General features: G+C 39.8%; 1 protein-coding gene across 1 annotated transcript; it reads left to right on the top strand.

Annotated features, from left to right (window-relative positions):
• The first annotated feature begins 590 nt into the window (after positions 1-590).
• LOC149817094 (chlorophyllide a oxygenase, chloroplastic-like) lies at positions 591-10,615 on the top strand. Its single transcript, XM_089988084.1, has 9 exons — positions 591-718; positions 814-1,065; positions 2,207-2,311; positions 7,480-7,755; positions 8,237-8,384; positions 8,673-8,857; positions 9,030-9,142; positions 9,372-9,666; positions 10,049-10,615. The coding sequence occupies exons 1-9, from the start codon at positions 647-649 to the stop codon at positions 10,217-10,219; spliced, it is 1,617 nt and encodes a 538-aa protein (XP_089844210.1). The 5' UTR covers positions 591-646; the 3' UTR covers positions 10,220-10,615.
• Positions 10,616-11,553: the final 938 nt, after the last annotated feature.

Genomic DNA, 11,553 nt, shown 5'->3' with positions numbered 1-11,553 from the left:
GATATAATTATGAGGAATCCACACCTAGATCATGTGTTTTTAATGAAAAAAAATGATATTTAGAGCTTAAAAATTTTACTAAGATTTTTTATTATTGGTTTCTTTTAACCTTATAAAAACCCATCCATGTATACTAAACACTTCAAGAGCTGATCCCTGTAAAATCAAGTCACATTTGGACGGTCAGAATCTAAAAATAAAATAAATAAAACCTTGACATTTATCCTGTATCATTTCTCACCTACCCATTACTATATATATAATGATATTTTGCTTTTCTTTTTTTTACTTTTTTCATCGCATTTTACTATCTATGTGCCGAGCTCCAAGAAAAAAAAATCTACGTGCCATGAAACTGGGCAACGAGTAAATACGCTTAGACATGAATGAGCTGCCAGCATCAGCAAAGATTCTTGGAGAGAGAAAGAACGCCTAGACTTCTTCTGCTGTGGGCACATGTGGTAATCCCTCTTTCCACGTGGGATGGCCAACCACGTGGCACTCTTTGGAAGGGCAACGGAGATCGCAGGGAATTCCCACCTCTTATCCTCAGGCAACCGAACAAAAACTCCACTTCACTTCCCCTCCTCTCCAACCAGACCCTACCCCCCACCTCTTTCTCTCTCTAGTTTCTCTCTCTAACGCCATGACCACAGCGGTAGCTGCTCTATCTTTGCCTATATCTCTCTGCAAGTCGTCTCGTTTTCGCTTAAAGAAGGTGATCATCTACTCCCCATCTTGCTTATTTGAATGAATGAGTGGGCTGTTATTGATTTCATTGAGTTTAATTGCTTTTGTTTGTTTGTGGTAAAGAGATTGCAAGGGGGGAGAGAGGGTGGGTTCGGTGTGTATGCAGTGCTTGGTGAGGTGGATGGCGGTAGCTTTGAGAAGAAAAATGATTGGCACCCACTTTTCAATGTGGAGGATCCGAGGCCGAGAGTCCCCCTGGCGAAGGGGAAGTTCTTGGACATGAACCAGGCGCTCGAGGTCGCCCGCTACGATATCCAGTACTGCGATTGGCGTGCCCGCCAGGATGTGCTCGCCATCATGTTGCTTCATGACAAGGTGAGGTCTTGTTGTGATTTGTGTGAGATTTCTTTGTTCTTTTGTTGTTAAGATGGAAAGTATCAATGTGATCCGTTCATGGTGCTATCTGCGCGGCACGCTGAAAAATGCTTCTTGGAGTTTTTACATGCTCATAGAGTAGCTGGATCGGTGGCCGGGGATAATTGGTCTCTACCTCGGCTGGATGAAAAAAATCTGATCACTTATGAATTCATTGAGAATGATTCTTATCTAGTTCATGGCCTATTAGAATTCTATTTGGCGGAATACTCACTGACAGAATGCAATCCATGATTAAGCATTAAACCTGACTTCTTACGTTAATACTATTCCTTCAAGTATTTATTTACAAGTCGTTGCTAGGGATTCAGTAGAGCTCCTGAATGAGTTTTTTGATAGGCATAATCTAGCCAATCCTGTAGAGTGATTCCACTTTTGTGAGACTTAAGAAGTGATGCGTTTCATATGTTTATATAAGTGAAATTCCTTGGCTTTCCTGTAGACTGTTAACACTTGCTCATCTAGTTAGATTCAAATGGTGTGGTGCTTTCCTTGGAAAATGGAAAACCTTATAAGCTAGATGCCAGTAAATTTTTCTCAATCTGTATCCCTGAATTAGGTGTCTTTTAAGAAGCTTTACAGCAGAATCTGAATCATGTCAGTCTCCTTTTTGCAATGTATGTCATGGTTTCTTTTAAGAATTCTATTTAGTGGTAGATTTAGTAGGAACAATTCCGCTGCAGCATCAAGTTGTGATTGGTTTCTCGTAGTTTAATGTTTACTGTAGCAAAAACTTCTGTTGATTGCCTGAATTACATGCTGTTTGTGGCCCTGCTACACTGCTACCAGCACTTCTTTGTCTTGATTAATTGGCATGAGTTTAGATTTCACTGAAGCCAGATGTCATTGTCAACCATAATACAGGAGTCATTTTCTACCACAATGAGTTGCTTTTTATTGTTTTAATTCAGGCAGAGTACGTGGTTGATGGTCAAAACAGGAATAATGTTAACCCCTGTTTTAAAATGCACAATGCATACTGAGAGACATGAATTCATCCAAATTTTTTAATATAGGCTATATTATGCTCCCATATACCCTCAAGTAGAACAAGCATCTGACCAAAGTTTCTGAATTGAAGGTGGTCGAGGTTCTCAATCCTTTAGCACGTGAATACAAATCGATCAACACAATGAAGAAAGAGCTTGCAGAGCTGCAGGAAGATCTTGTAGAAGCACACAACCAGGTTTGGGGTTCATTTTGGTAATATTCAGGTTGTGACTTTTTCATTTGTTTGAAGTGGTTCTTGATAAGATAAGTCCTTCAGAACTGGTAACTCTGGATGATAATCATCCAGGTTGATCTCTGAAGTTGTTACACTATCGGCTCTTCAAATGTAGGTGTGCCAAGAGGAGTTGGTTATGTGACTCATCAAGGTGGCTCTTTGAATATAGCCTTCCATTCCTCAAATGTAGGCTGATTCATCAATACTGAGCTGGAGGTTCCATGATTGTAGCTACCATTTCACCGCTTCATCAAATGAAAATTTGCTGTAGATAGTTGGCATGTGAAATTCAGTTATCGTATAACCCATTGTTATCATTATTGTGTAAACTGTTATTGTACAACTATTATCGTTATCGTGTAACTGTTAGAGAGGAGTCGGTCATATTGTCGTCATTTATTGTATCAAATGTATTGGATAACAAAACAACAAAGGTATATATAAAAGCCCTGCAATCACGTTGAAGTAAAACAGGTTTTTCTCCTCAATATCGTTTCTTTCATTTTCATGGTATCAGAGCCTCAAGCTCATTTGAGCTCTTCAATGACTTGCAGCATTGTTGCAACCCAGTGGAATGCCATAGCGAGTCTCGTATCAATCAAGTTGAACAGAGAAAACTACCTTCTCTGGAGATTTCAACTTGAGTCAGTAATGTTGAGTCAAGATCTTCTTAAATTTGTAGATGGCTCTTCTTCTCAACCACCTAAGTTCATCCTCTCAGAAGGCGGAAAACAAGAGGCAAATCTCAAGTTCTACACTTGGCGCATGTCCGATCAACTTGCCTTAAGCTGGATTAAGGCTACAGTTTTCAAGTCAGTACTTAGCCAAATCATGAGAACCAAGACCGCATCAGAAGCCTGGGTCGTGCTAGAAAAGTTTCATGGATCTCAATCACCGCTGAGAATCATGCTTTTGAAAAAGGATCTTACCTTCATTAAGAAAGAAAGCATGGACATGGACACATATCTAAACAAAATCAAGTTTCTGGTTTATTCCCTTGTTGCTGCAAATAGTCAAGTTGATGACACTGACTTGGTGCAAATCACTCTCAATGGTCTCCCAATCGAATATGAGAGTTTTGTTACCTCTATTACCACCAGAGCTACCTGCCACTCATTTGCCAACAACCTGTATGACCTCTTGATCAATCGGGAAAAATGAGTCCTTATGCTTCATCTTAAGCACACTGAAATCCCAGAAGCCTCTCAAACCGCCTTTATGGCCTCCAAAGGACGAGGTCGCGGACGTGGCTCCTATAGGGGTCGATGGAATCAAGGTTGTGGCCAGAGCAAGTCTATCTCCGAAAATTCTAATCAATCCTCCAACAGTTCCCAAATCAATGGGGCCCTATCATCTGCCAATACTGCAGCAAACACGATCATGTTGCGAAAAACTGTTGGGATATTCCCAAAGCCTTTTCAGCCATGTCATTACACCAGTCGACTGATAACCATTGGTATCCTGACACTAGTGCCACCAATCACTTGACCATGGATAATCAACAGTTTACAAACAAATCCTCCTATTAGGTCCATGAGTCCATTATGATCGGGAATGGTATGACGTTACCCATATCTCATATTGGTGATTTGACTTTATTCTCTAAAGGCTGTAAGTTTACTTTAAAGAATGTTCTTCACGTGTCCGCCATTACCAAAAATTTATTATCTGTGGGCAAATTCATGGAGGACAATGATTGTATTTTCGAATTCACCCACTTTACATTTTTTTGTTAAGGATCGGCAGACAGACGAGATTCTTCTTCAGGGAACGAAAACCAACATGGGCCTCTATCCAATTAAGGCGAGTGACACCTCGATGATGGTAGCCTATACAGGACTTTCATTCACATTCGATCTCTGGCATCAGCGCCTCGAGCATGCAAACAAGAAGATCGTCTCTTTCTTTAAATCCAATAATGTTATTTCTTTCAATAATAAAAGTACTATTGTTTGTGAACATTGTCTTGTTGGAAAAGCTAGAAAACTTCTATTTGCATGTTCCTTGTCATATAATTTACATCCTTTTGAACTCTTGCATGTTGATGTCTGGGGTCCCGCTCCGATTGTTTCTCGTGAAGGGTTTCATTTTTACCTCCTAATTGTGGATGATTTTAGTCAGTTTTATGGCTTTTTCCTATAATAACCAAATCTCAAGTTTTTGCGTGTTTTAAAGGTTTCAAGCCTATTGTTGAAAGTCAAACTGGGTTTAGTATCAAATCCTTCCAATCCAATAATTGTGGTGAGTTCACAAGTCGAGAGTTTGAAACGTATCTTCAAACCAATGGCATTTATCATCGCTTCTCCTGCCCTCACACGCCTGAACAAAACGGGCTGGTTGAGCGGAAACACCAACATGTTGTGAAAACATGACTCAGTCTCTTGAGTCGTGCATCTCTATCCCATGACTTCTGGATTGATGCATTTCACACTGCGGTTTATGTTATCAACCACTTACCTACTCTAGTCCTTAATCGCAAAACCCCTTTTGAACTTCTCCTAAATCAATCCCTTGAATATCATCATCTTCGTGTCTTCAGTTGTGTTTGCTACCCTCTTGTTACTGCCTATAACTCCACCAAATTCCAACCGAAAACCAAAGCCTGTATTTTTCTCGGGTACCCTCCTCGTCATAAGGGTTACATCTGTTTTCATCCTCTCACTGCTCACGTTTATGTCTCACACCATGTGCTCTTTGATGAATCTCTCTTTGCTCCTTCAGGGCTTTCCTCTCCTATCACTCTGGATGCCCTTGATCAATGGGGTGTCTCCTCCATGGTGGTGTTAGTTAATCCATCACCCTCACCCACTCTCGAACCTGTACCTGGCCCAGCTCATTCCTCTCTCTCCCCCGCATCTTCTCCCGTTGACTCCCCTATGTCGTGTTCAATTGTCTCTCCCATACCTGATTCTACCTCTCCTGGCCTTGTGGCCCCTCCTCTGAGCTCGTCCCCGTAGTCCCTGATCCGCTTCCTACCCGGCCTCCCGATCACACTCATTTGATGGCCACCCGGTCCATGACGGGTTCACTCAAGCCCAAATCCTTTTTCGCGTCGCTGTACCCCATTCCTTATTTTGCCTTTAGTGCCCATCTTCTTGAGTCTGAACCCACCACCTATAAGCAAGCTATAAAGCATAACCATTGGCGCTTTGCCATGGCGGATGAGTACGTTGCTCTCTTACATAATCGCACCTAACATCTTGTTCCTCCTCAACCACAGTTGAATGTGATCGCTTCTAAGTGGGTGTACCATATCAAACGGCATGTGGACAACTCTATTGCCTACTATAAGGCTCGTCCTGTTGCCAAAGGTTTTCATCAAGGGGAAGGTGTCGATTTCTTTGAGACCTTCAGTCTTGTTGTTAAGCCCACTACTATTCGTGTAGTTCTCTCTCTTGCGGTCTCTTTTAAGTGGCATATTTGTTAGCTGGATTTCAACAATGCCTTTCTCAATGGTTTCTTGGATGAAGACGTCTATATGAGCCAATCGCCTTGTTTTGTGCACCCTCAATTTCCTAATCATGTGTGTAAACTTGATCGGGCACTCTATGGTCTCAAGCAGGCTCTGCGGACCTGGTACCAGTGCCTCAATTCTTACTTGGTCTCTCATGGTTTTGTTATTTTTCAATCGGATGCTTCACTTTTTATTTTTCACCAGGGCAGTGTTCTTATCTATATTTTAGGTTATGTGGACGACATCGTCATCACCGGCTACTCTTCCACAGAGATTTCTCGTCTTATTTTACGTCTTGGTGTGGCTTTCTCTATTAAGGATCTTGGGTGGCTCAGTTACTTTCTTGGTATTGAGGTGTTCTATTTCTCTGTTGGCGTAACACTTTCTCAACGACTCTACACCCTTACACTTCTTCAACGAGCTTGCATGGCTGACGCCAAACCTGTTTTCACACTTATGAGCTCCTCCTCCAAGTTATCCAAACATGGCTCATCCTTATTCCAGGATCTCACGCTTTATCACAACATTGTTGGTGGCTTGCAATATCTGTCTCTTACTTGTCCTGATATTGCCTTTGTTGTCAACAAGGCCTACCAGTTTATGCATCAACCGACTGATGCTCACTGGTTTGCTGTGAAAAGATTCCTATGCTACTTAAAAAGACTTTGCATCATGTCCTACTTCTTTAGTCCTCTTCTCTTCAGCTCAGTGCTTACTTAGATGCAGACTGGGCAGGCTATCCCGATGATCGCAAGTCTACTGCCTGCTTCGTTGTCTTTCTTGGTTCTAATGTCATCTCTTGGTCGTCTCGCAAGCAAAAGACCATGGCTCGTTCCAGTACGGAGGCTGAATATAAAGCCCTGGCCTGCGCTGCGTCTGGTCTCCTGTGGTTACACTCTCTCTTATGTGAACTCGGGTTTCCTTCCCATGCATCTCTTGTGTTGTGGTATGATAATATCGGTGTGCTCTATCTTGCTGCCAATTCTGTCTTTCACGCTCGGACCAAGCACATTGAAATTGATTTCCATTTTGTTCGTGACTACGTTCACAAGGGTCATCTCTAAGTCCAGTTCATCTCATCGCATGATCAGCTTGTTGATGGACTCACTAAACCGCTTCCTTTTGCGTAATTTGTCAATCTTCAACACAAGCTCAATGTGCAGCCCCCCCCCCCCATTGAGCTTGCAGGGGCGTGATAAGATAAGTCCTTCAGAACTAGTAACTCCAGATGATAATCATCCAGGTTGATCCCTGGAGTTGTTATACTATCGGCTCCTCAAATTTAGGTGCGCCAAGAGGAGTTGGTTATATGACTCATCAAGGCTGACTCATCAATACCGAGCTGGAGGTTCCATGATTGTAGCTACCGTTTCACCGCTTCATCAAATAAAGATTTGCTACAGATAGTTAGCACGTGAAATTCAGTTATCGTATAACCCATTGTTATCATTATCGTGTAAACTGTTATTGTACAACTATTATCGTTATCGAGTAATTGTTAGAGAGGAGTCTGTCATATTATCGTCATTTACTGTATCAAATGTATTGGATAACAAAACAACAAAGGAATATATAAAAACTCTCCAATCACGTTGAAGTTAAGTGAAGCAGGTTTTTCTCCTCAATATCGTTTCTTTCATTTTCAGTTCTAATGTTATGTTTTAATTGGAAGCAGGTTCACATATCTGAAGCAAGGGTTACGACCACTTTGAACAAACTAGCCTACATGGAGGAGCTGATGAATGATAGATTAGTGCAGGAAAAATGTCCACCAGAATCTGATAGGTCATCACTTTCTCTCAGCACTTCATCAGCATTTCAAGGCATTGTCGAACCCAAGACTGCACGGAGAAGTGTGATCGTGTCTGGGCCTGTTCAGTCATATCATCCCAGATTGAAGAATTTCTGGTACCCTGTAGCTTTCTCAGATGACCTTAAAGATGACAATATGGTAATTGATGCTGCTTGATAAACAAGTCAATTAGTTCAGCTTATTTTGCCCTCACCAACTGATTTCCCTTCGAGCATCTACCCGTTGAATTATTTAAAGCACTCCATATAATCTTTAAAGCACTTTAGAATAAAAATTTCAAGCACCTCAATTTCAGACTTCAGAAACTGTTTGGTGATGAAAGGGACCACAAATTCTTTTAGTTTCCTTTTTTTTTGCTTCTGTTTCTTTTTTTCTGAGGGTTCTGTCTGTGTATATCCAACTGCATTTTAGCATTGACCAAATGATGGTTTCTATTTTTTTCGTTTCAATGTTCCAATATTGATATTAGCAGACTTGTTAAGCATTGAATTGCAGTTGGAAAGCTAGGTGCATTGTCATGTGGCTTGACATGACAAATTTGTCTAGTGCCGAGTTTTAATATTTTCATGTAATAGTAATGATAACAATAGTGATACCATATCCTGTTTATTGACTCCAGATTCCAGTAAATTGCTTTGAGGAGCCATGGGTGTTGTTTCGTGGAAAAGACAGCAGAGCAGGCTGTGTCCAAAACACATGTGCTCATAGAGCTTGCCCTCTTCATCTTGGTTCTGTGAATGATGGCCATATCCAATGCCCTTACCATGGTTAGTAAAGTTGAAGAAACTATTATTATAAAATTATAATTATCAGCTAAAACTTTGCCTTGTTGGAAAATCAGTGCACTATAAGAATAATTACGAGTACGAAATCAGTAGTATACAGGCTAACTGGAACATTTTCTATTGGTAGGTTGTGAAACTGGAAAAATTTCACGTGAAGTTCATATTATGCATTAGGTTATTGAAAATTTCATGCCTTCTAACAAAGATTTGCTAAAATTCTTATGGAGATCCTATTGTCTCAATGCCTCAGATTCCTTTATTGTATTTCAGGTTGGGAGTACTCAACTGATGGAAAATGTCAGAAAATGCCATCAACAAGATTGTTGGATATACGAATAAGATCTTTACCATGCTTTGAACAGGATGGAATGGTGTGGATCTGGGCCGGTGATGCACCTCCTTCAGCCACTCTTCCTTCACTGAAACCTCCACCAGGATTCATAGTCCATGCTCAGGTAAGGAGTGTATGCATGTGATATTATATATATATATATATATATATATATATATATAGAGAGAGAGAGAGAGAGAGAGAGAGAGAGAGATCTGTGTGTGTGAATTTGTGGTCATAATTTATCCTTGTTGTGGTAGCCTGGCATGTATGTTTACACTATCTTATGCTTTCAGATCACTATGGAGCTGCCAATTGAGCATGGGCTGCTTATAGATAATCTTTTGGATCTTGCACATGCACCATTCACTCACACGTCCACTTTTGCAAAAGGATGGAGTGTACCAAGGTCTATTCCCTCAACTTGGTTTTAAATGAATGCTTGTGATCAGATGTTTGATTCTACAAAAATATCATGTGCGAGTTCTGGTCATATTTTTATGACAAAAATAAACATAACCAGCTTGTGTTACCTTAGATCTTCAAAATGCTATTTCATTTTTATTCAACACTAGAGAACTCAAGAGAACTGTTTTAAGAGCCAACTGCATCTCTTGATGCTGTTCTCACCTTTGCAGCTTTGTGAAGTTTCTAACACCAGCAAATGGGCTACAAGGATATTGGGATCCTTATCCCATTGACATGGAGTTCCGGCCACCTTGTATGGTGATATCAACAATTGGCATTTCCAAGCCAGGGAAGTTGGTGGGAAAGAGTACGGATCAGTGCTCCACTCATCTACATCAACTTCATGTATGTCTGCCTTCCTCCAGGCATAAAACACGACTGTTGTACAGGATGTCATTGGACTTTGCCCCATTGCTAAAGCATGTTCCTTTCATGAACATTCTGTGGAGACACTTCGCAGAACAGGTGAGTCCTTTTCTCCCTTCCAAAAGAAATATGTAAATGTGATTTTGCATGCATGCACAAACACAACACAATTCGTAGCAGAGAAGGTTAGAACTTTTCTCTTGTACAAAGGAAATAAAGAAATGTGATTATGTATATACACCTGTGTCACATGCATACTCTATTTTGACATCGTGTTCCATATCAACTTATATATTAGTCATATATGAAACTTCAAAGAAAATGTTTGTAACCCACTATGTGCATCCATATCCATGTGATATAGAAAACACACACACACACATAATATAACTTTATGGTTGTATAGTCCACATCGTCCATAACATGCCATCACGGTGATTCATTAAATGTAACTTGGTGACTGATTAAACATCATGTGCAGGTCTTAAATGAGGATCTAAGGCTTGTGGAAGGCCAGCAAGAGCGGATGATCAACGGTGCAAATGTTTGGAACTGGCCTGTGCCATATGATAAACTTGGTGTAAGGTACAGGATATGGAGAGATTCACTTGAAAGAGGTACCAAGAAGCTTCCATTTGACAAGTCCACATAGTAAAATTTTGAGAAGGGTTCAAAACTTTTCCCACTTGGAAGAAATGATGAGACAGCCTTCATTTAGCTCCAGAAGACTGAGAACTCACTGTGGACTTTCCTGCCTTTGAAATAATTCATCGGAGTCCATAACTCTTTTTGTTGGGGATCTCAAGAAAATTTTGCTCTCACTTCTTAAAGGAATCTGTATATCAGTTAAAGCCATTGCAAATAGCTCAACCCTTGATCGTTTGGAGTATTTTCATGTACAGTGCCAGCTGATTTTTCTCCCCCCCTCCCTATTTTTGTGTGAAGATCCAAAGGTTGCCTCCCCTTTGTATGTGAACTGTAAAATGCCTGTTATTTTCATGTGAACAGTTGAATTTGATAATTACCAATGAAGGGTGCTCTTGATTAACCCGCTTATATACTCAACTTTGTTGCCTTCCTGCTTAATAATGTGGTAGCTGCATCCTGTCACACAGACATGAGGGTGCTCAAGAAATGCATTTTTTTATGTCAAGATATTATGCTACATCCTGTCACACAGACACTCCATTTTGTCTTCGGTACCTGTGTTAACGCCGGTGTCCCCGCGTTGACACACTTGGACACGCATATAAGTTTGTATTGAATTTATAATTTATAATTTATAATTTATAATTATATTTTCAGTTTATAACTTTATATGTTCAGTATATAATATATATTTTAGATATAGCATATATATTTAGATTATATTCAGTTTATTTTGAATTTATTTTGTATTTATGTGATATATATATATATATATATATATATATATATATATATATATATATATATATATATATAGAGAGAGAGAGAGAGAGAGAGAGAGTTGCGTCTCCGTACCCACATTTTTTGAAATTGCTCGTACCCACACCCGACATAGGTTACATCATTATGGAAAAGTTCATCAAATTAATCCAATGTCCCAGCAGATATCAAATGGAAGAAGCTGCCAACTTTGGGTAGCAGAAGCTTGACATGGAATCTACTAGTAATTGTTACGGCTTGAAATCTGGTTTTCTGAAAAATATCTCGAAAAAATACCAGCATCTATAAAAATATAAGATAAAGAAATCTAAATATAACTATGAATGAATTTGACTGTATCACATTAATGTTTTGATAAAACCGTGATATTTTCAAAATGGGTGATGGTTTAAAAATATCAATTTTTTGTATTATATCAAGATTTGAGAATATCATGATTTTACTGAAATATTCTCAATATATCGACAATATTTGTAGCATGGGCTGGGACATAGGTTACATCATTATGGAAAAGTTCATCAAATTAATCCAATGTCCCAGCAGATATCAAATGGAAGA

Source organism: Nuphar pumila, chromosome 14, assembly GCF_984573655.1.
Source record: "Nuphar pumila chromosome 14, dmNupPumi1.hap1.1, whole genome shotgun sequence".
NCBI lineage: Eukaryota > Viridiplantae > Streptophyta > Magnoliopsida > Nymphaeales > Nymphaeaceae > Nuphar > Nuphar pumila.
The sequence above is the reverse complement of the archived record's forward strand: the minus strand, read 5'-3'. Positions and strand labels throughout refer to the sequence as shown.